The sequence below is a fragment of the Patiria miniata genome, unplaced genomic scaffold (genome assembly GCF_015706575.1).
Source record: "Patiria miniata isolate m_02_andy unplaced genomic scaffold, ASM1570657v1 HiC_scaffold_7, whole genome shotgun sequence".
NCBI classification, from domain to species: domain Eukaryota; kingdom Metazoa; phylum Echinodermata; class Asteroidea; order Valvatida; family Asterinidae; genus Patiria; species Patiria miniata.
In genome coordinates this window covers 41,352,030-41,378,880 of record NW_024037074.1, presented here as the reverse complement: position 1 = coordinate 41,378,880, position 26,851 = coordinate 41,352,030, and the positions used below count along the sequence as shown (strand labels likewise).

At 39.6% G+C, this 26,851-nt stretch overlaps 2 protein-coding genes across 3 annotated transcripts in view; both read left to right on the top strand.

The window, feature by feature from the left end:
- The first annotated feature begins 3,936 nt into the window (after positions 1 to 3,936).
- LOC119745971 (3-hydroxyanthranilate 3,4-dioxygenase-like) lies at positions 3,937 to 19,370 on the top strand. 2 transcript variants are annotated; one of them, XM_038222696.1, is made up of 9 exons: positions 3,937 to 4,174; positions 8,071 to 8,152; positions 11,786 to 11,869; positions 13,096 to 13,202; positions 13,957 to 14,090; positions 15,632 to 15,780; positions 17,185 to 17,253; positions 17,909 to 18,000; positions 18,511 to 19,370. In XM_038222696.1, the coding sequence occupies exons 1-9, from the start codon at positions 4,083 to 4,085 to the stop codon at positions 18,593 to 18,595; spliced, it is 894 nt and encodes a 297-aa protein (XP_038078624.1). In that variant the 5' UTR covers positions 3,937 to 4,082; the 3' UTR covers positions 18,596 to 19,370. The 2 variants fall into 2 exon arrangements, with proteins under 2 accessions (XP_038078624.1, XP_038078626.1); XM_038222698.1 differs by lacking the exon at positions 3,937 to 4,174 and adding an exon at positions 5,321 to 5,331.
- A 2,549-nt stretch (positions 19,371 to 21,919) lies between these two features.
- LOC119745403 (thyroid adenoma-associated protein homolog) overlaps positions 21,920 to 26,851 on the top strand; it is a 42,587-nt gene continuing 37,655 nt past the window's right edge. The window contains 5 exon segments of the mRNA XM_038221725.1: positions 21,920 to 22,180; positions 22,910 to 23,016; positions 24,775 to 24,905; positions 25,472 to 25,620; positions 25,623 to 25,661. Of these exon segments, the coding sequence (XP_038077653.1) occupies positions 22,150 to 22,180; positions 22,910 to 23,016; positions 24,775 to 24,905; positions 25,472 to 25,620; positions 25,623 to 25,661 (457 nt within the window). The 5' untranslated portion in view covers positions 21,920 to 22,149.

The window sequence follows — 26,851 nt, the reverse complement described above, 5'->3', positions numbered from 1 at the left end:
TACGCGTTGATGTTCACCAGTGATTGTTTACTAAAATCTTCAATGCACTCAGTCGCCTTGTACGATGACATTTTACAACTGGACATATTAAAAAAAATTGTAAAATATAGTCTACTGTCTCCCTGAATTGCGTACAGAACAGTGGTTGGATTCACCGATTGTGTCCTTTGATTTGGATGAATACCGCGAGTTTATGGAATTCAGCCGTGTGCCTCTCTGATTAAAGATTTGGAAAGTATATAAAGCCATTATGGTTGCGAGGGTGAAGCTTGGCCGGTTGTCAAGTAAAGCTAATCCGATGACGTACTTAGACGCTATAACAGAGCAGTGAAATTCGTGAACCCCCCAAAAACATGACCTTTTGAACGTTGTGTTTCTCAGAAAATATGCTCAGTATGATTGAAATGTTAAATGATAACGGAAGAAGGAATTCTAAACTTCATGTCAGTGAAAAAAATCGCTGTCATCGATGCCGAAACCTCAATACTGGTTACTGGTAAAGCAGACCTTCAAGTCTGGAAGAAATCGGTCGAAAACGTCCCCAAATCTATGTGCTTATATTAATTTCTAGGAATTTACGAAAGTTGTTATTGCACGAGCAGTTGAACACTTATATCATCTAAGTATATTCCGAATTTCAGCTTAATCCGTTGGTGCTAACGCTTGTGTTACAGCTCAAAATATCTCTAAGGAAAATGTGGATGAGGTTTTTTTTCGACCCAACCCACTTGCATGGTTTTCATAGCGCCGTAGGCGCTACGGTTGACCATTTCTGCCTGGCACAGCACAATAACGGCGGGTATATTAGCATATTCATTAGCGTCACCTTGCGTGACTTGGAGTGGGTCTCGGTATCGACCAATGGAAGCCGGCAAAAAGGGTGATATTTGTTAATTAATAACTCGTGTAGGAGGCTTTTATGCAAATTTTTACTGCACCCCATAATGGGTAGAAACTTTATTAATATTCTTGAGACTTGGAAAGATTAAAAGACATTGCTAACGCCAGTGTTACAGCTTTCAAATATGCACGTAGCCAGGCCTATTTTTCCAATTTCAACGAAAAGTAAAGAACATGCTCACGGGGAAGAAATGGATGGGAAGAAATGCTCACGTGATTTTTTTTTTAGATAAAGCCTGCTGGCAGAGCTTACTATTGTCTTCATGCTTTCTTAAATTTAAAAAACCGTTTTAAAATTCAAACTTCTGGCGTTGTCGATGTCGGCCATAAGTAAAACCCTGCTTCACACATTTTGAAGATACGTGTTGGAAAATAGGAATGCAGAAATATTGTATTACTCTTTAGAAGTGTTTTAGTATTTTCTCATGAAGGGTACATACCAAATCTAATTACAGTACTTCTGTTTACAAGTAACTTTATTATAGTAGGAAAGACTCTCAAAAAGGGCGATAATATGGTATATATATAAATTATAATCAATGCACGTAATAGCTTCGAGTAGGAAAACAGTGGACAAGTGTACAAAAACTAGCTGCCTAGTGCAAATTTGGGCGCAATGGGTGCTAAAATATTCAGAGGAAATTGATAACTAGGGCACGATAAGGATGGCTTCGTACATTTGCTGAGATAACATTTTTGTAAACATTATAAATAGTGTATAGACAAAAATATATAATTCCTAAGACAGTGAATTATACACCTGCGGTATTTCACACTGAGTGGACCTCAGTGAAGTTAAAAACCATTAGGCCTACTTGCATTATTTAGCATGAATATTAATTTGGGTTTATAATTAATCGTTTTGAGGAAGTAAAAGGTAGCAAAATTAAGCACAATAACAAAGGAACACTTTCGACCGCAATGCGCACTTTGGGCTCTATAAATGTTTTTTTTTTCGAGATGACAATACGTGTAGTTGGCAAGGTAGCAAAAGAAGAAAACTGAAACCTGCACACAAAAATTAGCAACTAAGGTGCACAATTTCGGTCCTCGAAAATCCTGTCATTTAGTGCCAGTCTTGCTTCAAGTCACACGTATAACTTCGAAGATTTTGCTTCAAACACACAAGCTGCCATTGTTTTTGAGAACCTGCTGGTGTTGACATCTTTTGCTCATAAATACGTATAATGTAGGCCAACAATACGCATTAATTAAAAAAAAATGCTGCTGCGCCAGATGCAATAAAGGACATTCTTTTTTTCATTATTATATGGATTTTTCGTAACTCACTCAGACATTTCGAAATATGGCTAACGAAAGCCACGTATAGGAACATTTGCAATTACCCGGAAACTACTGAACGAGAAAATCCTTGCTCGAAATGGAAATAGGACTGCAAAATACCCTGCAAAATCAATCCGATATCGTTCCATAGAAAAACAATCATAGAGGGTAGTTTGATCATTTTTTTTGGAAAATCTGGACAGATGTTGACAGCTTTTGCTCCTAATTCGATGGCTTAAGCTGACGGAAATACGTATCAGATTTGATTTAACATTTGTTTTACCCGCGTTAGTAACGGAAACCGGTTATGAGAGTCAAAATATTGTGCATACGTTTTCTGTTTTCTCAAAATGTACAGTATCCACTGAGTTGTCAGTTGCTGTTGTGCATCCTCCTTAAGATTTTGAGCTTCAAACGAAAAATAAAAATAATAATATAAAAATAAAAATAATATGAACGATATTACCGTGTTCCTCAAAAGACCCCAAAGGCCTGTACCATACTTTAAAGGTTTTTAGATCAATTGCAAAGTACTTGTAGTACCCGGTAATACGTAGACAATAGATAGGCTAGTAGATTAACATTCTAGAGCTAATTATATACATTTTCTCACCATTCCGCCTATACACTGTAAAAAAGTTGGGCAAAATGGGATGATAATTCGACCAGTGCTGGTCGAATTATCAACTGCCTACACTCTTGGACAAATTCTTTCCCAATAGTTTGATAATTTTTACCCAATTCAACCCAATATGAGGTCATTTCATACCAATGCTGGGTAAATTACTTTGCCCAACAATGTTTTTATCTAACCTTTTTACAGTGTACTGTGGGCTAAATTTCCCAAGAGACTTGGCTGTATATAACATCGATATCCTCATTTCAAATTATTTTGCACTTACACAATGTCATGAATTTTCCTATGTGTATTAATGCATGCTTATTGTCAGGCCTTAGCCACTGTACATAACAACAGCAAGCTCGGACAATAACATTTATTTTATAATGGGAAAATGACTATTCGCTGTGTGCTCCGTTTTCATTTATTCATTCCCAGTGGCGTCATTGTGGTCCATTACAGAGGGGCACTTAGAGGGCTTGTTTTCGGGAGGCAGGGTTGGCGAATTGTTTTGATTAAAAAACAAATAAAAATCAATTTGTTAAACAATTGAAATCGGTGTTTTAAAATTTAAATCGGATTAAAATTTTGTTTTTTTCCCAACGCGCTGTGACGTCCCGGGTTCGAATCTCGCCTGTGCCAGGTGGATTGGGTTTTCAGTCCATATCCCTGCCTGATTCCGTGGGTTTCCCCCTAGAATATCATTCTTGGCTTTTCCTCTCACCACTAAAACTGTAATTTCCTTCCACATCTTCTACCAAGGGATCCCACTGGTAAAAAGTCGAAAGACTTTCGGGGGTCACAAACAAATAACAAACTCGACATTTTTCTGAGCATTCAGTCAACATTACTAACACATTGTCGTAAAAGTAGGTAGGCCCCTATCTGAAAATGTCTATGCAAAATCCCCTACACCGGGGGTTTGTGTAGAACATATCAGACGGTTATTTTTTTACTACCCATCTCGTTCAATTAACTTCGGCAGCGACCGCAAGCCCCTTTAAAAAAAAAAAGTTACGACAGGATCAAGGTACCAACTTTTACGACAACGGAAAAAAGTGTACGTGCGCCCTCTACAGTTATCACAAAAACGGCGGCACGGAAATTTGCGACACCGGCCAGGCCATGCGCCAGGGACTGCTAACCAGTCTAAATAAACTCAGGCACCGATTGTTTTGGTGAAGTATAGCGCGCTTTTCGTGTCTAAAAACAGGCAAATCCGATGCCAATTGCTTGATGTTCAACAACCAATAACTCGAGTAACCCCGTGAGACACATCATGCCCGCCCCAGAGGTACAGGTCGATCATGTGGATGAGTGGTTGGAGGAAAACAAGAAGTGGTTTCTCCCCCCTGTGTGCAACAAAATGATGTGAGTCGTTAGAGATCCAGTTGATCATGTTGATGTTGTTACGCATGGGTGAATCTTCGCTCGTACCCCCCCCCCCCCCCCCGCCCTGAACAGGGCGCTGGGAATACGCTGATGAGCTTCACAGAATCTTGTGAAGGAAGTGGCCTATGACCTGTGTATAATAAAGCATCTGACTGCATCAAAATAGTCTGAAAACTCACCGCTCAACATGCTCAATGTGTTTGCCGTGTTGCTCAGTCCCCTGCACCGAGTTGACGAATGAGGGTGCTAAATGCTTGATGTGACGTGACCGTCGTCGCTCGATCGAAGAAAAACAAGTCGCGCTTTATCAACGATTGTTTCGTGTAATGATACGTGCTATATTCAAACGCCGTATTCAAAGCACATACCATAGTACGGCACGGATCGGAGCCACGTATTATTACACGAAACAGTCGTTAATAAAGCGTGACTTGTTTTTCTTCGATCGAGCGACGACGACAGTACCACGTCACGTCAAGCGCCCTCATTCGTCAACTCAGTGCAAGGGACTGAGCAACATGGCAAACACATAGAGCGGTGAGTTTTCAGACTATTTTGCTGTTTTTTTCAAAATTGTCGCTGTTTGGGAACAATTATTTATAAGGGGCTGGAATGTCATGAATGTGTATATCTATCCAGGGTAGCCGTCTCTCTCTTTTGTATTCTCTTTACCGTTTTTTTGGGGGTCTTTTGTCCTCGCGTGGCTATGTACAATTCGCTACCGTGAATCCGTCACCAAAGTATGGCAAATCGGTGGAGCGTTAGTACGGAGGGTGACCGTAGTTCAACGCTCCACTCAGTAGAGCTAGGGTGAATCCAGACTGGGCCCTAAAGGCTTGAGTGCAGAAAACATGCAAAAATTCACACCAACTTTACTCTCTCTTCAGCCAACAAAATTCTCTAAAGCGTTCATGATTGACGTAAAGACATGGTCCTCATATTTCGTAATTCAATTTAGTTTTTAAATTATAGGAGACTTTGGAAAAAATATGGCAGTGACGCCACTGTCTTATCATCATTTTTGCAATGACTGACCTTCAATTCATTGAGATGATATATGAAGAAAAAAGTGGCGTCAGGTTGCAACATTTTTTTCTCAGACTTTTCTTCAAGTTCTGAGTGTGCAACAAAATGATGTGAGTTGTTACTGGTTGATCATGTTGATGTTGTTACGCATCAAGACTGGGACCTAAAGGCTTGAGTGCAGAAAACATGCAAAATTCACACCAACTTTACTCGCTCTTTAGAAGAAGAAGAAGTGACATTATTTTGCACCTGAAACTTAGGCCAAATAAAAAAACATGTTAAGCATCCCCCCCCCTGCCTTTTTGGAGGCCGCCTCCTTTTTCTTTTTTTTAGCCATAAAATATGCCATACACAAGGGCTCACTGACGATATGCAGACCTGGAAAATGGCAAACGGGGATTTACTCAGAGAGGATATAAGAAATATCCTTGAAATCTAATAACTTTTAACCCTAACCGCCCTGAATCCTCCAAAATCCTTTTTGCAAATTGGAGGAATTTGCAGGATTGAGGTTACATGGCAAAAGTGGGTTGCTGATTTCGGAGTACGCACTGTGTCAAGGTCTTGGGCCGGACCTTGTGTTGTTTATGCTCAGCTGTGCATAAATTTAGTCCTTGATTATACTTGACATCCTCCGCACTGCTCCAGGATGTCATTGCCTCTGCCTCAGCCTATTGACAGACATAGCCAGAGGATTTTGCAGGGTTCAGGCAGTGGTCATACCTCCATGGACCATATTCAAGAAATAACGGAGCAATTTGCAGGATTGAGGCTATATGCTATTTTTCCATGAGGCCAATTGGAGGATTTTGCAGGATTGAGGCTACATCCTAGCAAAAAGGCCTAGGGAGTTAGGGTTAAAGTAATTTCAGTAGGTGATTTTGCACAAGCCCAATGTCCTGATTATCAGAGCAATTTCATTATTGGTGTCGGGGCTACATCTGGACATAAGATTAGAAACTTTGCGGGTTTTTGCGGTAAAGAATGGAATGTGGAAGAATTTCTTTTGAGAAGGTGTGTGGTTCTGAAAAGAACCGGTTGCTTGTGAAACTCGACGTTCCAATCATGCTTTGGTTGTCTCCAGGAGAATACCTGTAGGGAACCTATGTTTCAGTTCAATGAGATTGATCTGATGCCAGTTTAATATCAAAATTCTGTAAACGCTCTCAATTCTGTATGCCAATAACTTTACCGGCTTACTTTCAATTGGCGCTGGTCATGCATGATTTTTTACTTCAATGTGGAGGCCTTAAAATAGCCAGATAGCCTGGGGGCAATCGGTGCAGGTTTGCTGGTGTAATTGATGGAGCTGAACAAATATAGGTCATTTATTATGTACTGGTACAATGAGTAAAAGGAAGTAATGGAAATGCTTCAGTTTTGATATTTGTTTCTGGCAGAACTTTTGCATGACCCTAGATTTTCAGGGGCCATTCTTCGGACATGTGTGTGACATAAAATTGGGCTCGTCTGATTTTTGAAGCTTTACCCCTTGTTAACTACATCTGACATTACTTTCACAGATTCATCAGGGTAGTACCACCTTTTACTCCCTACCTCGGGGTGTAGTTTCTACTTTCACAAATTCTGTCAAAATATTAGGTGTGGTCATCAAAGTTTGATGACGTGTGTGACATCAGACGTAAATATGTTGTCAGGCCCATATCAGAAATTCAAAGTTTTAGCTAAGGACACAAAACACCCATACTAAATTTGGATTAAGACAAGTCTTTTGTGATTTACAGTAATGCATATATGAAATATGTACACTTTGTACAGTGTACACCGTTTGCTTTGAAATAGGAATTGTTCTGTGGTCACGTGTGTGACATTTTGTAATTAAATTTATGCTAATTTTGCATGGAAAGACCAACTTACGAATCATAATGTGGTCTTTGCCTTCTCGCAACACTGTATTGAGCCATACTCATTTGTATTACGTACGTCACATAAAAAAGCTTATTTTTTTTCCAAAAAAATAATTTAATTTCAATTTCTGAAGAATCTTCCTCAAATTTTTTGGTTAACAGCTTGCAAAACATCTTTATAAAGAGTCCATTGTCCCTAGATGTGAACTTCCTAAAAGCATCTTACCCAACATAGCTGTGTTGGACCCGGGTCTAACGCTAAGATTTTGGGGAACCCCTTTCACAAGTTTTTAGCAAGAATCCAAACCAGCTTCTGTATGCGTCAAGTGCTTCATATCAATCCTGGTCAGTACCACGGGTGAAAGTCCCTACCTGGGTAGAAATCTTGTTGGGTGGTGCCAACGGGTACCCGGATCTACCCGGTTCCAGCATGGGAACCGGAACAGTGAGACCAATCCTTTCGCTCGGATCCGGCTCTAAAAGAATCGGTCCCAGAACGAATTACCCTTTCTCTGTGCACAAACCCCAGAGCCGAGAACTGGCTCCATGAATGAGAATTCAATCGTGTGAATTGTTGAATACGATCTCTATAGTTTCACTGGAAATGGACACCCATTTGAAAGCGGCTTTTGTAGTGGAATAACATGTACCGGCATTGCACATCGACAATACCACATGATTGAGGAGCAATTGAGCATGAACTTCAAAAGGTGACACCGTTTACGTTTAACATGCAATTATAAACGCGCACATTTTTCAATTAATTTTCCAACAGCTGGTTCTGGCTCGGATTTTTTTAATGGATAGGTGAGATGATAGTGCCGTGCTAGGGAAACAGGCAGATTTTTTTGTCATAAGCTATACATGGCTTACTTTTCGCTGCAATCAAAGATAGAATGTTTCAAATGTATACAAAAAATATTATATCGGTATTGTCTTCTTTTGCCAGGTGTCACTGATGGTATATTTTTTCTATTGTAGGCATAATGCAGGCCAGATGAAGTCATTCTTTGTCGGGGGACCAAACCAACGTAAGGATTACCATATTGAAGAAGGGGAGGAGGTAAATATTTATATTGATTGAAAATTTCTCAATTATGCATTCTCTTCTAACCGACTGTGAAGCACAAAATTTGATTAATTTTTGTGGGTAAGAAGTGTACACATGGTAATCCTTTTCAATCATCAGTGTTTATTTTATTTTCGTACACCGCCACATAATAAAATATGCAGTATGAAATTGAAATCATGAGTTGCAGCTGTTGAAACGCACAGTACTGTAAAGGTGAGTGAAGATACATGTAGCACTATAGTGCGCAGAATGGTTTGTGTAATTAATCCCATTTTGTACCAGAGGCACATGTACATGTAGCTTGGTTAAAAAGTAGCTTCAAAACCCTTCAGTGCACAGTGCACAGTACAGAGTTGTAATGACTCGAGTCAATGACTCGACTCGAGTCCGACTCGAGTCACATTTTTTGGTGACTCGACTCGACTCGAGTCCCGACGGGTAAATGACTCGACTCGACTCGAGTCACTGCGAGCAAATGACTCGACTCGACTCGAGTCCCTCATCAGAATGACTCGACTCGACTCGAGGAAGGCTAATAAGACTCGAGTCCCAAAAATAAAAGTAAAACTTACTTGCGAAAAATATTTGCAATGACTTACGCCGCGCCGTTTGCGTTGCCAGTTTTTGTTCACGTCACGTTATGTTCGCGAATAATGTACGTTCATATACAGCGGCCGTCTGTTTTCCTTCCTCCATAATAATACAACAAACATACACCGTGTCTCGGACTCCCACCTTGTGGTTCTATAGCATTTAATGCTAAACCCGGAACCAGACTTAAAACGCATTTCTCAATCCGTGGTTTCATCATTGGTTTCGGGCGATTTCTTATAAAGCTCTTGGTGGAACGTTGGCTAAATTTATGTCCCGATTTCACACAAAAAAATGGATACGGACGGGACCACCTTTAAATAATCAGAAACACTTTTGTATAATGTAATTAGGTTTTGACGTTGTCAGCGATCAGCAACATCTATACCCAAAGCCAAACCAGTTATAAGACCGAAGTTTCACATCTTCTTATCTGTGACGTGAGCTAGCAATGGAAACTTATGTCTAATTTGGATTTTCGTAATAGACTGGTGCCTTGTATTCTTCAGGGGTTTTCCTTAACTTTTTCCTTTACTGGCCGGCCTGGCCAGTAAACCAGAGTTTTCACTGGCCCGCAACCTTTTTCACTAGCCCACATGTCTTAATAGTAACTTTCAATCAAATCACCATAAGCTTTTTTGATAACATTTTTGATAATAAATTTTGCAATATGAATACAATCGGCAATTATCTTAATCATGTACATAATATTGCATGTAGTTCCTTTTTAAGTGATGTCAATGTTTCTTTAATCGTCCATGCTTTAACATAGAGCAAGGCTTTAATTAAGAGGAATCAAAAAGGGGGAGAAGTTATAATCAAAATTTATGCAGTGTGCTTCGTTCCGAACTTAAGGCTTTAGGTGTTCTATTTCCGACATGTTTTGATAAAACACAAACTAAAAAAGCGTTATCTTGAGGAACAAGAAAACATTGCACACATTCGTGGTATTAATAGGAGTTTACCAAGTTAGTAACTGAACTGTTTTAACTTGTTTGAAAATGAGTGAGAAGGCCAGTATTTTCAAAAAAAATCTCTCGCGCGCGCCATGCATTTCTAGCGAAGAATGGTGCAATCAGCGTGCCTAGCCAAGAAGCGCTGCGGGCGGGCGACCCACGAACTTACGCTGGTCACGTCAATCCATAACGTTTTCCGGAGCACGGTCCACTTTACATTCACTAGTCTTTACATTCAAAATAGGCCCCTCGAATCTCATATTGTCCTCATCTTTTCGGTACATTTGTTTGATAGTGTTCAAGAAATCATCCCAAGAATCCGTTCGGGCACAAGTTTTGGCAGTGAAACCATGGAGTTATAGCTCCATGGTGAAACTGTCATGAAAGTTTTCTCCTCACCACGTTGTATGATACGAATACGATGTTAACGTATATCCGTACCGTGTGGAATGCAGACAAGTAAATCACGTGCGCTGCATGTGTGCACAATGTGTAATGGCAAATACACGTTGATTCGCCTCATGTTCGTCGTTGGGATTTCAATGCACAGCGCACTGCGAATATACATGGAGTGATACGAATTCGAACTACCGATGTTTTTATTTCGGTCGGCGTGGCAAAAGTATTCATGTGTTGTATCACCCTTAACTTTTTATTTTGATTGATTGAAAAATACTGTAGGGAAAACTTCGTTATTTTTATTTTTTTTAACAGTTTTTTGACTCGCCCGTCGGACTTCTGAGAGGAGGGTTTTGACTCGCCCGCCGCTGTTTTCACTCGCATTTGGCGAGCGGGCGACCGCTAAGGAAAACCCCTGAATTCTTTCTCTCTTGTGTTTGTTGCTTTTCATTGTGATTTATTATATGGTGTTCAAATATTTGTGACTCGAATTGACTCGAGCTAAATACTTGACTCGACTCGACTCGACTCGACCACACACTGTGACTCGACTCGACTCGACTCGACCTTGTTGACCTAATGACTCGACTCGACTCGAGTCATTTCTTTAAAATGACTCGACTCGACTCGAGTCACAAAAAACAGTGACTCGTTACAACTCTGGCACAGTACAGTACTCTCATCGTGGGCACTTACACGGTCTATGACATGAATTGTGTGCAAATATTCATTCTTCTGAAATGTACTAAGACTATGAGACATCCAAGATATTTGTAAAGTGCACTCTTTGAAAAATAGAAAATGTTTCATGCTCGTCCTGACAACAGTTGTACTTTACATAATTCTCAAGGACAAGGCATTGTCGTTCCCTTTGTCCCTATAATGTAACACTCTCCCATAGACTAAGCACACAAGCTCATGATCAAGGACCGCTTTCAACAAAAGATGAACTTTCAAGGACAACAATGAATCAGGAAAGAAATTCTGCATTGAATGACAGTGTTGCTCATGAATATGGAAATTGGCATTAGCATAAAAAACCCAAAAGGCAACAAAAACCCCTTTGAAAACGAATATGAAAAATAAAGTAAAATGGGACACGGAAGTATTTCAAGGATTGCATTAAAAAAAACCACTATGACATGGGCCCTTTAAGCAGCTTTAAGCTACTGCACACTTATGATTCAGAATTACCTCAAAAATAACTCATGCTTTGAAGTGTTGCGATAATATTTTCTGTGATCTACACAAACCTGATGAGTTTTGAGTGGGTTTTCATGTAAAATAACATTTAATTGAAAGATGGCTTAATTTAAAAACAGGACTTTGTTTGGCTTTGCAATGAAATTGGATATCTATATCTGCAATTCTTCATCATTCTCATGATTATGTATTGGACAGCAATGATGTATGCTCCATACGTGTAGTTTGAGATCTCCAATCAATTCCATTGAACTGAGTGAGCAATTGTGAGACAAACCTAACAAATGTGTGTTTATCAAGATATTTGATGACATTTTAAAGGAATGTTTTTGTAAACAAATGTGATCATTTATTGGTGTTATCAATGAGGTTATTGTTAATGTCTAAAGCATTTTCATATGTTTTTAAAGTAAAACAAATATTTGCATGAGAATTTAAATGGCCTTTACATTATTTTTTACATTTTCATTTACAGTTTTTCTACATGGAGAAGGGAGACATGTGCCTAAAGATTGTAGAAAAAGGAAAACACAAAGACATTCACATCAAGGAAGGAGAGGTGAGTGTACTATTTTACAAGGGCACTCTCAATTTTTTGCGTTATGAGTGGTAAGAATGACTTTATTTCCTTTACGCATCATTTGTGTTGTTCAGGATTTCCCCTGGGTTTTGGGGAGTATGTGGTGGCACCCCAATCAGTGGCAGACCTGAAAGTGCGCCCTCACTTTCACATTATAGCTTACTTATACATGCTTGCAAGATATACGTTCACATGAACACTGGATGAATTCGTATCAAAAATATCCGATGAAGTTATTTTTTTCCGAAGTTGAAAAACTGGTGACTTTGTTAAAGAAACGAGTACAAAATGACAAAAATCCATGCTTTACACACAATACAATGATTTTTTTGGTATTTATTACCTTTTATTGCAATCATCTTTCGGACGTATGTACGGCGAAAACAGCCCAGGGTCGCAGCTAAAACCAGAGGGGTGGGCCACCTCGCAATTAAATGGGAAGGGGAAACTCTGGTGCTGTTTCTGATGATGAGTTGTTGAGGTTTTGCTCACCATAATTGACGACGTTGGTGTATTTTTGTACCTTTTTGCTGAGTTACCTACTCTCGTTCGTCACAAGTCAAGTCATAAGTAAGGCAACAGGATAAACAATGATGAAGTAATGTCTTTGTCTAGATTCATTAGAGTAGCTTATTTATAATGTTTCCCACTTGAGTTTCCCACTTTAAAATTGGCATAAACTCTAACTCCCTAGGCCTTTTTGCTAGGATGCAACCTCCATCCTGCAAAATCCTCCAACTGCCTCCATGTAAAAATTGCATACAGTCTCAATCCTGCAAAATGCTCTGTTATTTCTTGAATATTGTCCTTGAGGGGTGAACACTGCCTCAATCCTGCAAAATCTTCTAGCAATCAGTGTCAATACATGTATGTTTAGGCAGAGCCAGTGACATCCTGAAGCAGTGCGGAGGATTTAAGTGTAAAATAGGCCTAAATTTATGCACGGCTGAGCATAAACAACACAAGGTCCGACCCAAGACCTTGACACAGTGCATTCTCCAAAATCAGCCACACATTTTTGCCATATAGCCTCAATCCTGCAAAATCCTCAATTTGGCAAAGAGGATTTTGGAGGATTTGGGAAGGCTATGATTCAAAAAAGAAAGGAAAAGAAGAAGATATTTCAAAAAGATTTGCACAGAGATTTACAAAATAAAGCAAGAAAATAAAAAAGCTGTTATTTCACTGTTTCTTGCTTACTGCAGTGTTTCCTGTTGCCGGCCCGCATTCCACACTCCCCTCAGAGGCAAGAAAACACCATTGGTCTGGTGCTGGAACGAGAACGCAGCGAAGACGAAAAGGACGGCCTGAGGTAACATTAATTTTTTGTTGACACTGTATCTGCGCACTTGGTATCTTGTCAACCCCTATAATCCATAGTGCCTCATATATCACAGGGAAGCCAGTTTTCTGGTTATAGCTGGAACAGCGTTTTTTTCATAATTTGGGGAAAAACACCAGCATTCCATTCAAGGCCATAAGGCTTGAGAATTCTGCACCCACTTACGATCTCGACCGACACGAACATTCTTCGGGAAATTTGGATAGTCAAGACAAAAATCACAAAAAACGGTAACGTCAGCTTTCACACACACGTCTGGCTTCCACACACACAATCTTAAAAATACAACACCATCTGCAAATGGTGCCCGACTATTCTGTGCAAAATATATGGTAGCCCAGAAAGGCCACATAAAGCTTATACTCGATCGTAACCCCATCTGAAAACACATTAAAATTGTGCAGCAGCAGGATTCCAGTTGAACCAGTGAGTTTGGCGGTTTTGAGACATCATCTTACATTGAAAAAAAAACCTTTTTGATTTTGCCGATGCGCATGGCTATGGCGACGCACGTGCACACTGGAAACCGGAGCCTTTTTTTTTTTTGGCCTAATGAACATGTATGTGTATTTATAAATGATGAACTGTGCGCATGAAATGATGAACTGTGCGCATGAACCAGTGAGGTATAAAAGAATACTTTAGATAGTGGAATAGCTTACCTGGGTTCCATCTCTTGACAGTTTGACCAATGAAATCAGCCCTATTTTTGTGTGTGTGTCAGGTATTACATTGACGGCACCACGGAGTCCCTGTTTGAAGTCTGGTTTCAGTGTGTGGACCTTGGCACTCAGCTTGGCCCAATTATCAAGGAGTTCTTTGCCTCAGAGCAGTACAAAACAGGAAAACCTATCCCAGGTGCGTGGACCTGGCTAGCTCAATATTTAGGAGAGACAGTGAGCATTGATCTTGGCCTGTTATTGTGTTAGGAATTTGGGCAATTCACAATGCAGTGCGCCACCAAGAGTTTGCCATGGAGAGTCAACTTTTCAAGTTTACGGTCGACAAAAAATGGCCATTTGAATGAGTGTCAGTAGACAACTTGAGCTAGTATGTTAATATAGATAGGGGCATAGCGTTCTGCCGTCTTACAAAAAATCACCATATTGATACAAAGAAAAGAAAAGGGCAAACATATACTCGAATCATATGCTTACAAAACTACTGACCGGAAAAAATGAACAATTTCAAATGTCCCGCACTGCGAATTTGTCGACCATCTCCCACAATCCACTGGGAAAAATGAACTCTCCGTGGCAAACTATTGGTGGCGCTCTGCTTTGTGAATCGCCCGAATTGTCAAACACACTTGATTCTGTACAAAGTATAAGGTATAAGGTTGACTCAAAAGTCATTGAAAAGTTCATGAATTAATCTTGCTGATATCTGATCAGGAATGCTAACAAGTCAATCACAAGTAAATCACAAGTCCAGTCACAAGTATCAGTGGATGAACAATAACAAAGGAATGCCTTTGCCAAAGCTGATTTGAATAGCTTGTGAGTTGAATTGGGACTGGAGGACTTGTGACGGACTTGACTAAATCCCTTGATGTGATCAATATTAAGGCACTTATAATACTTTGTGAAATTGTTTACCAGCATCCTTGATTCTGTGTTAAAGGAAGAGCAGATGATTTGCAGCTATCCAAAAAGAAACTGACAAAATTATGGTGAAAAAAGCTTTCTTGGTTTAAAGATAGTAATGGCACTAATTTGAAAATCCCTGTGTCTGCATGCTGTCATTTTGAAGAAAACAATAAAAAAAAAAAGGTCATTTCCAAAGATTAGTCAAGTGACTCATTTTTGGAAAGTTCCGTTAGTAGTTAGTTTATAATTCACGCAAGTGTTGACACGACACACACGAGCATGCGCGGTTGCTATTATTCATCGGTTCAGTGCGTGACATTGCGTAGCCAGTACAATTAGCTGAATGAGAATGTGTTCCGGATGCTGATTTTGGACTCAATCTAAAATATGACTCGGCAATTTTTGAATAAAAATCGGGATCCTAGAATATTGTTTGCTCAAAATATACACAATTCACCGAGCTAAAACTTCATCAGGTTAGTTGTAAAGCACTCGTCTTTCGATTTTGAGCACTCTTGCTGCTTCAAACGAAACAAATGACAAATGACTACTCTACCTTTAAATAAAACTTAAAGGCAGATTGCGTATTAAAATACAATTCAAAAACTTTGCTTAAAATTTGGGAAAATTTGTAATCCCTGAATGTTTGAACATGTACACCACATCACATTGATGTACATTTATACTGCCAAGTCAACAAGGGTGTTTTACATGTAAGCTGATCAGTGAACTTCCCATCACAATATGAAGTTTTTGTCCGTGGATAAGTCCAAAGGGTCTGATCCGGTTTTTTTGGTGTGTGTTGACCAGGAACCATCCCTGAAAACCCGCCAGTGATCATAGACACTGAGACAGAGGTGGAAGCACCGTTCAGTCTCCTTAGTTGGATGGACAAACACCAGGAAGAGATCCAGGAGAAAGGCTTCAAGAAGCTCTTTGGAGACAAGTATCAGTTTGAGGTGTGGTGCTTTTCACGTGACGATTGTATTTGGTGACCTGTTCTGCAACGCTGAATCCATTACAACTTCAGTATTTCTATGAAAACTGCACAAGTACCCCCTCAGTGGTTGGTTCAAATGCGTGTGTGCTAGGATCGCCATGTGTGTAAAGCCGGCCTCGGGCTGACATGCGTTTTTCTTGCACCATGACGGAACCATCGGCATCAAGCAGAAAAGTAATGCTCAAGTCACAAAACTGCGAAATTGTATGATTGTCGTGGAACACGTGGCATCTCGACACAAAATAATCGCAACCGTGCTTATGTCACCCATGGCGCAACGAAGATTCCACGGCATAGACAGTCATGTGACTTTTTAAAAGCGCGTTGTTAACAATAAAACGACCTTCCATGGCCACACACGTTCATTCTACCATTTTTGCCGCATGCTTTTTGCCTACATGACTGCGATTGATTCCTGCCTGTCAGGAACACGTTGTAGAAGTTGAAATTGTTCTACTCTTGCGACTGTTGATTTATTTTTAGAACTGACTGATGCCGATCGTCTCAATATCGTCGCAGTTGCACTCAGTTCGCAACAAATCGACATCTAATTTGTAACCGACGGTCAAAGCCCAGGCGCAGCTTGATCATAAAAGTCAGTCGCCGACTGTTCTGTCTTGCCACAAGGTCGACCTGAGGGCGGCTTAAGGCCACATCCAACATACTTGGCTTAAGCTGATATTATACACAGGTCTATGGGAAGTGGCTGCGGCTGCCTCCATAGGCCCGTGTGTAATTTCAAGCCGTAGGCAAGTAATTCGGACGAAGCCTAAGTCTAAAACTAACATGGGACCTGATATCACTCAGTGAATTGTCACTGATGCGATATTCATTGAATGTGACGCCAGTCTTGTTTTGACACTTTGGCTCAATATTTGACACTTTGGCTCAATATTTGATGGCTTTATTCACTGTTGGAAATATGTAAAGGCAAGGCAAGTTTTCCTTGTAGAATATATTAAATATTAAAATATTTTGTGCATTTAGTGTGGCCTAGACCGTTGAAATATGGATTGTAAATGTTCTGGAACAAAAATTCTCAGGACAAAAGTGCAACTGGGAGATTAATTCCCAACAAATATGCTGGGGGGGGGGGGGGGGGGAGAGAGAGGGGGAGGAACCGGTGGAACCAGAGTGAGGAGGGGGTGGGGGGCAAGGGGAACCGGGGAGAGGGGAAAGAGGAACCGGGCAAATCAGGAAGGGGGATGGGGAGGGGATTTGACCGGAAATACTGACTGCACTCCAATATAATGCATACCATATCTTTGCTTCCCCGTTAACAATACACATGAATGTATGTTTTGTTTTGAATTTCAAAGTGTGATACAAGAAGGGTTCATTTTGCTGTTGTTTTATTTGCTAGGTTGCTGTGTATGGCCCTGGGGATCATGTCGGAGGCAGTGAAGCGGCTGAGACCTGGACCTGGCAATTGGTTAGTGTCTGCTAAACATGTGGCTTTTTTAGCTTTGGACCCAATTCTATGCCTTGGCTATAACCACACAATTCTTCACACAGTGGCACAGTTATGTGCTAACCTTGTAACTACAGAATCCTCACTTATGGGATGTAAGCATAGAATCCTCAGTTATGGGATGTACATTCCTAGCTCACCTGTGAAATGCGCTACACGATACGATGTTGTAGTACATGTACTTGAACTCGCACTTGTACTTGTACTTGTACTCGAGTACATTTTTTTGTACTTGCACTCGTACTCATGAGAATGTACTCGTACTCATACTCGCAAGAAAAAAAGTTGCCTGTACTCATACTCATGAAAAGGTACTTGTAGTCGTTCTCCTGCATATGTTCTCCCACAAGAATTTAAGAAAAAATTAAGGGGTACCTCCAGGAAAAGAACCAACTTTTGACTGCTTGGGAGGCTTCTGCATATATGCCTATTGAAATTTGCTCCGACTTGTGGAAAGTACTTGTACTTGTACTCGTGGAACAAAATTGCCTTGTACTCGTACTCATTGTTCTTGTAGCTGCACATAGTTCTTGCTGTTTCAGGCTATCAATTTCTTAACATCATTAGCTGTGCAGTGGTTACCATGTAACCGGTTTTCAACGCCTTATTACTGCAGAAAGGGACGTCTGAGATCACTGTTGGAGAAGAGAAGGTCAAAAAGATTGAGCTGACTGAGCGACAGTGCATGCTGATTCCCCAGGACACCAAGTGAGTAAAGAAGGCAAAAATATTGAATTTTAGGCCGTGTCCCAATCTTGTGTCTAGAGCTAGGCCTAGGTCTTCGCCAGTTCCAAATAAGTGGGAACATGCTGATAATAGACACAGCCGTACCTCTGGAAGTCCGTTGCGGACACGGCGGCCTTAACAAAATTTCTGTATTGAGAACTTTCAAATAAACCTCAGGTTTACTTTTGAAGATTTGAATAAGACCAGTAATGCGAACTCTTCCTGCAGTTTTAGGATTTCCTGCCCGTTTAAATTGCGGATAACACATCAAGCTGTTTGACCGACCCGGGCTCCATTGAAGAAAAAAAACCTATTCTACTTTGTTTAGAGTCAACTTGATTTATTCCAAAAGAATATAAAACAAGTCACAAAGCGGTTATTCTATGCTTCCGCACTTCAGACACGCCAACTATTAAACTGGGGTCAATGGCGTCTGACTATGAAGAAGTTAAAAAATTTCTTCCCCGTTTAACTTTGTGTCTTTCTTGGAAGGTACACTGCCAAGCAAGGAAAGGACTCCCTGCGTCTGTCGTGCTTCCAAGACCCACGGAAGAAGACACCAGCCAAAAAAGACTGAAGAATCGGTCATCTTTTCAATGAACATTGCTGCATCTAAAAATGACTCAACCCTACCAGTAGTTAAGTAGTCAAAGCTAGAATTTGCAAGTCACTTGATATGAGAAGTCTGCTTTTAAAAAAGTTGTTTTTTTTTATTGTCAGATGAATGACAAGGGGAAACTGATAAGGTGCTCTGTTAAATTTTTAGCAACCAAAGCAGCCAGAAATGTCCATATTACCAAAATGTCCGGCACGGCCATTGACGGCCGGCATTTCGTTTCAACTAATTTTGACAACACTTGAAAATGGTGAAGGTTTTTAAAATCTGATCAATGAGTTGAGGTGTAGAGCTTAAAAAGAGAAAAGATACCAGGTTATTGTTGTTTCTGAATTATATTTTTTTAGTTTAAAAAAGGCATATAATTTGCCTTATTTTTTAAAATGATCTGGTTGTACAGCATCTTATATTCAGAAAGAATGTCACTGTATGGTCAATCAACTGGAAAAAAAGCAAAAAGAAAGGAGCAAAAAAGAAAGGTTAAAAAAAATTTCACTGAGAACAGAGTAGCAGATTGGTTGTATTGTTCTGAATAGGAAAAACAAGTTACTACTGCATCTAGACTGAAATAAAGATTTGCATACTTTTGTTTCTTATTTTTTTGTTTTAAAGAATTTGCTTTTGGAGCTTGACATTTTAAGTTACGTTTTTCGATTTTCAGCTGAATTATATAATACTGAAATGCGTTTGCTTTGCTAAAATATTGCTTGTTATTAAAAGTCAAAGCTTTTAAAAATCATGGTTTCTATTTTTGTATTGGATGTCATGTGTAGATGCGCTGATCAGGTATGCAACTTTTCCTCGGATCAGCTGAATTCCTTGTGTTTTTGTTATGCTTTTCTAAAATAAAAAAAACACCGTATAAAGTCTTTTACTTCCGAGGTGCATGCCTGGTGGATGCATTTGCATGGGATAGGATCCTGCAATTGCTTATTTTTAATACTAGCATACTGCATTCATACTATGTTCATGCTAGCTTTAAATGTTATTGGTATATGTGCTAGACTACAATCATGAATTGTAGATAAAAGTTGAAGGTTTGCACGATGAGCAATAAGTGAAAATTTGCTGTGACGTGTTGGGATTGCAAATCTCTGGTGTGAGCTTGTGTGGTTCTAAGATGAATTTGAGGAAACTCAACATCTTGGACAGTAGGCTTTGCTTGTCCTCAGGAGACTAAGCAACAAAACGATTTATACAATATCTCAATAAATCCCAGTCGTCTGATTGGTGGGTCGTTTATCACATGTCATTGAATTATTCCTCCCAATGCAGGGCGTGGCCTTGCCACAAAAATAGCGTTGGGAGTAAAAGTATGCATTTCAGGCAGAAACCTCAATTTTACAGCTATTTCAGCGCCAAAAGTTGCCAGAATATTGAGATTTTGCCGTCATAAATTCTCTTTTATTTGGTGATTTGTTGTGTCAGTACATTGCATGCAGTAAGCCAGTGAACAAACTTTTTCCGCAAATGTTTTCAATGAGCATATTTCGGGGTTCACAATTTGAACAGAAAACCCTCAACTTGAATTATGTCTTCCTGAAACGACATCACAGCAACTGCGCCCTCTTTTGTCCACAAAATCATGGAAAATTTTAATTGTTTAAAGAAGTGCACTTTTGAATAAAATTAACCCAAAAGGGATGCCAAATAGTTTTCATACATTTTAAGAAGAGTAGAAAGTTGCACAAACTTTGCTCCTAAGAAACATTTATGCCATGGACCCTCTCATATGAATTGGTCTATTTGCTCAGCATGCTACAATGTGAATCCCTCAGTCTCCCAAAGGCAGGCAGAACATACATTGAGTTTCGACTGTTTCTTTTCAAAACCACACAAACTCATGAAAGAGATGTACTCTCCTAATGTCACCACAAATTTAACACTTACTCGTTGTTAGTATGGCAGATAGGTGATGGGATTGTGCCTTTGATGATACAAGCATGGCATTTAGCACACAGTCGGAGTATGTCATGAGAAAGATATTTGGCTATAGAGCCATCACAGATTTGTCCTTTGAAAAAAAATATTGGTAGAATAACAAGCAATGGCAGCCATTTTGAAAATTAAAAAAATTGCTTGTTATTCTACCTATATTTTTCCAAAGGACAAATCTGCGATGGCCCTATAGCCAATTATTGTTTTTACACTATTTTATGTGCTTTATATGTTATTTCATGTGCTAACTGTTGCTCAGTTAAAAACAATCTTTATATCAAATTCCTGGCTTAATAGCAGCAGTATAAAAACAATTGCAACAAAACCGGAAATAGAAAGTAGTTGATAAGCGAAAATTATTGGTGGTAAAAGCTGGTGAGAAGCTTGTAGGAAAAAAAGGAAAGTTGCCATTGGAAGAAGCCAAAGTTTAAGTGCTGAGGCTGTCAAAAGTGCCACTTGAGTGTTTTCTTTTAAACAATGACAAAGATGGAAGTGTTTTTGCCAGAAAATTGGCACGAGTCCTCACATTATTTGTACTTTGAAAGTATTTTCATTAGTAGGGTAGGCAAAGGTAACATGTAATTGTAAATGATAAAAAAATGAATCTAAAAGTGTGTTAAAGTTTACTAGTTTTCAGGGTAAAAACGAGGTAGTAGTGTAATGTAATATATACAAATGCACGTCAATACTATCATGTTATGATCTTTTATATATCCTTGAATTCATAATCGTTTTCAAAATAAAGTACAGATCATTTTTGCATTTGAATCACCCGTTTTCAGTTTATATACCAGCCCCTTGAACGTCTTAATCCTAAGGGGGGGGGGGGGGTGCAATCACAGATTTTATTCAAACTTTGTATATGTGTGTTGCACCATCATATATCCATCCAACCAGTTCTTTGCTGGGTTTTGACATCGGTGCTGCTAAGTTTTGATTTGGTTTTCTTCAAATACCAATCAATTCAGATTTGACAGGCAATTATGTATAATAGTGACAGTATATTCCTGCAAACACCATTTTAATTCAAATCATTTATAGCAACCACTTGATTGCATATTCAGTATAGAGGCATTTCCACAAGGGTTTACACAAGGGTTTCATCCCCCCCCCCCAAAGGAAACAAACATTTTTTTGTTATCCAATATTCTTGCCAAATTATACTTCACATTTCCTTTCCCCAACAAATAAATGGATGGTTATTAATATTTATTATCAATTCAAGCAAATTGACTTTGGCTTTTTGTTTAATTTGAATTGTACAAAACTTCTATGGCATTTTCTTAAACTCCGGCTTAACTTCAGCGGCGGCCTCGGGTACGAAACCGGCGTTTAGGAAACGGCCATGTTTTTTCTTCATCCGACGGCTGTTGTAAGCTAGGATTCGTATCAAGACTCCATCTTATCCATAGAGTTATACATCCGGCCGGTCCGGTAGATGCAAACACTAAATAGCGCACTATAAGATTAAAAGCGTACATTCTCATTCACACGTGAAATACTTAGACGTTATGATTAGAAATGTAACGTTGTATTCTTAAGATTACTGGTAAAACTTTCACACCTGGAGACAGAGGATGAATAAAGCATATGAAAAGACGATTGACGGTAAAGTTTTGTCTTGAAATTATCATGTTTCTGATGTTTTTGTAGCGTGCAGTGATGCTTGCCCAAATTTCGGACAATACATAATATTACATTTGTACACGTTCAGTTACTGACTGCGCAAATCGGACCACGGAGAATGTCTTTAATTGGCGCACTAGATTGACACTGACATGTAACTGGTGCAACCAATTAATAGATGCATAGGCACAGCTAGTTAACGAACTTTAAAAAGGCGATCGTGTAGTGTAGGGCCCCTGTAAATTCGATGAAATTAGAATCAAGAATGTTTTTTTATTCCTAAAAAATGACATTGCCAACCTAAAGGCTAAAGCAGACTTCTCCCAAATTACTCAGTGTTCTCCAACCTGTAAATATAACCTGGTGCCCTGCCAAGCTTTCTGAGGCACCCGCCAAGCTTCAAAAGTTGCCGCCAAGCTTAATAAAAAGTTGTCTGCCATGCTTAAAAAAAGGAAAATATCAAATCACATTGTTTTGCTAAAATTATTCTGTTCAAAATCACAAAAATAAAGTCATTATTATTAATATTAAATTAAAACTTAAGCAGACTGCTTAAGGTTGCAGAAGTCAACTGATAAAAGATTGATGAAACAATGTAACTTAGGACTAAAATGTACTAAAATACAGAGGGTCCCGTAGCTTTGCAATTGCCTGGGTTTTTATATTCATTTCATTTCTTGCAAAATGACCTCTTAATAACTTAATTTACAGGTTTTCTGAGCAGTGGTCAAATCTCCTGCCTACCTTGGGATCAACTGAAAGAATGTCTGCGTGGAACTGGAACCAAAAACCTGCAACAAGTAACATCTCTGAAAAAGGTGCTACAAATCAACACGAGTCATGAGTAAATGATCACATGCAGCGGGCATGATTGTGTCTCATGAGATGGAAAGAATGTGATATTCAAACTCTATGAGGAGTCCTAAAATTTAATTTTTTTTTAACTGTTTCTGAATCCAAAGTTTGTGCTTATTTCTTAAATTATGCGGGACCAGGAATCTATTTTGTGGGCCCTACTAACACTCAGTGGGTCCCACTAAATTCCTCGTTTAGAACCCTAAGGCCAAAAAAAAAAAAAAGTTCTGCTTCCGGTTTCCCTACCTACCCTATTCTGACAGGCCCTTCCCTAATTTTTTATGGGAAAAATGAGAAAAAACACCTAAAACCATCAATTTCTACCTTTTACCCTTGACAACACGCAGACGCCTCCATATGATCGTACACAAAAAAAATTGGCAAAAACAAATTATTTCCCTACCTACCCTATTTTCAAATGCCATGTAATCGGAAGCAGAACTATTTTTTTTTTTGGGCCTAACCCCCTAGTAGTTTACCAGGACTACCCTGCTAAATCCAACAGAGTCCGACTGTTGTTCATATGAGTTTGCGGCTCAATCCAACACAGTCAAACACAACCCAATTTGTCAAGTTGTTGGGTACCTGAAAATATCACATGACTGACATGCTCAATCCAACAGAATCCAACTGCGCCTGCCTTATTTTTCTGTTTGTTGCTGGATCCAACAGAGTCCAACTTGGCATTACTTACCACTACCCAACAGAATCCGACTCTGAATATTTCCAGTTGCCTTCTGAATCCAACAGATTTCAACAGGTCTAGATACAAGGGGTTTACTGCTCAATCCAACAGGACCAGCGGGTATGTCAAATAGTTGGATCCTGTTGGATTGAGCAGGGTTAGGGCTAATTAGAAAGCGAATCAAATCATGTACCCAATGGTACATCATGGGAATAAATGGATGAAAGCGTTAGGTACCAGACTATTACACTGGTCTCTCAAATTTGCTCACCGAGCACTCGGACCAGACTTGAATTTTGTAGGACTCAAATACGAGTCTGGCATCAGGTACTTGTGTTTTATATATTTGTGTTGAGTAAGGGAATAAATGTGTGCTCCGGAGGTTTTTATCACTCTGTTTAAGACCACTTAGAGTCTGGGTGCTGATAATTACCCGAGCCGGAGGCGAGGGTAATTATCAGCACCCAGACTCTAAGTGGTCTTAAACAGAGTGATAAATACCGACGGAGCACATATTTATTCCCATTCATAAATAACTTTTCGGTAAAAAAAAATCATATAATTCGTTCAAAACATCCCGATTTTGTTCAACAAATTCACTTTATGCTTTTTGAAACATCCCTCTTGCAAAATAATGGAGTGTTCAGCTGGCGAGTCAGATGTAAACAACCCTTTTATGGAGATTGACGCGCGCGTATCATGTTCTGCGCGATGTCGCGCAGAACGCACCTGGGGCGTTGCATTTTGAATTTAGAACTACAAAATTCTGACTCCCTGGTAGTGTTGCGCATGCCTGCGTGAGGATTGTGAACGTTCAACTAATGAAACGATAAGAGGCACTGGATTTTTAGGAGTCCACATTTTATTGTGACACTGGAAAAGGGTTTAAGACCAGCTAGCCATGTCTAGCCATATCATCCGTTTAAGACCGGCCACGTGACGGGCTCTCGACCAATAGGAATAGCTAAACTGTCTGAGGTATTTATGAATTTGTGTTTAATCTTTTTATGCTTTTTATTATTTTGTGTGTGAAAAGTTTGGAGCAGTTTTGAAGAAGCAAACCGTTGGATCCATCTCGGACACAGAAAAGGAGCTGTGCTGTGATATACTGACGCAGTTATGCGTAACAGTGGATCCCAAGGGGGCATTGCATCGAGGTATCGTGAGGTAAGTAGATACGTTAGTTGTGTAAAATGCATTCTCCTGACATATATTTAATGTGAATACCGAGGTATGATTTTTAAACTGTTAATGGACTCTGTGCACAAGTTCTTTCTGAACAGTTACATTTGAATGCACTGCCGATGATGCCTGGCGCTCACACGAAGACGCTTCGGATTTGCTACACCCTTGCTCAGAATTAGTGGGATAAAAAGTGCTTTTCGGAGTTATTTTACCAGAGATTATTATTATTATTATTATTATTATTAACCATTTCTGGTAATGAAACCAAGGATTCCTCAAAAGCGCCCTAGGCACTGTAGCTCGCAAGCCTGAAGAAACCCGTGGAGAATAGACAATGAGAAGAAGCTACAGTTTTAGAGGTGGGAGGAAAAGCCCAGAAGAATATTCTGGGGGAAATCCACGGAATCAGGCAGGGACTGAAAACCCAATCCACATATTGGCCCAGGAGGGATTCGAACCCGGGTCACAGTGGTGGAAGGCGAGGAAAGTACCGCTACGCAAACCTGATAGATGTTCTATTTCTTTTTTTTTTTCATACAATGTTACAGCATCCTTCAAGGTTTTCCCACTGGCGACCATGAGTTGGTTTCCAGGAAGCTTAGTAATGCCATCAGTAATCAAGTAGCGTCATGCTCCTTGACGGATACCAGCGAGTGTCGGAAGTGTGTGGATGGGGTGTGCGGACTGCTTGACAACTTCCCCTGGGAGAACGCAGCTTGGCAGCAGTGTTTGGTCAAGGTAAAACAAAATCCTTATATCAAAGATAATAGGTACCAGGTAGCGTTTAAAGGGAATATACATCATTGGATTTTGCTGTATTTTTTTGAAATGAACTATTTGAGGGGTTAGTGTAATAGATCAAGTACTGTTACGCTGACATGTTTGAAGTTTTGTGTTCAAAAATGCTGGAAAAAAACAAGAAAAACAAAAATGTTCAAGTAGTCTGGTTCCCTGACTCCACTAACTATAAAATGGATCAATTTACAGATGCCGGAAAATTGTAAGGTAAGGGAACCCAGTCTAGCTGGCCTGCACCCGTTCGTGAACGTGTAACCAATAGCAAACAAAATTTGGACTGAACAAAATGGTAAATTTGGAGCAGTAGTTGAAAAATAGTTAGGTTTTTCCAACGGTGGTCGGCCGATCACCGTTGGAAATTTTTACAAAAATACAATTTTCTTGAAAATGACTTCACACCAGGTGCCATAATTTTACAGGATGCTTTAGACTGTCATTTACCAACATCCTAGTAAGGTATTTCGTAAAAACTTGGTAGTTCCCTGCCTACATTATTGACTGGCTGTGAGTGTCTATGTATCTTGATACAGCTTTGCCTTGACTGTAGGAGATTGATAAGCCAGCTGTACCTACCAGTTACCTGCTTTTGTCTGTTGATGGAGTTTGACTAGTCACGGTGCTTACTAGAAATGTGATCTGACTGTTGGTGACTAGCTTGTGTATAAAGCTTGGCAGGGGAACAGGATGTATTTTTGTTTTGACTGCCTGTGACTGTTCAGACAGCAGGAGGGATTTTAAGTAGTGCAAACTACCTTTATTATAAAATAGACTTCAGTCACTCACCTATAGGAGAAATGAAGTAAAACTCTCTTACACTTACCTTTTTAAAGTTATAGCAGCAGTTGGCTCCTTACACCTGCGAGATCCTGCCCACCAGTAGAGTAGTAGACGTGACTTTCGTCTGCTGCATATAATTATCCCCTAATTGTTCCTAGATCTCAAACACTGATTACCGCTTACTTCGAAAATCTTCAAAAGCCAACATTTAGTTTGCTTTTATTTTGATGCACTGGTAGTGATGGAAATTGGATGATTCAGGATTTTGCCGTGCAAAAATTGCCCGTTGGGTTAGGGTTGATTATCAGGAAACAAGCTGGTAAATGTTTTTTGTGGTAATTTTGACTGGATGT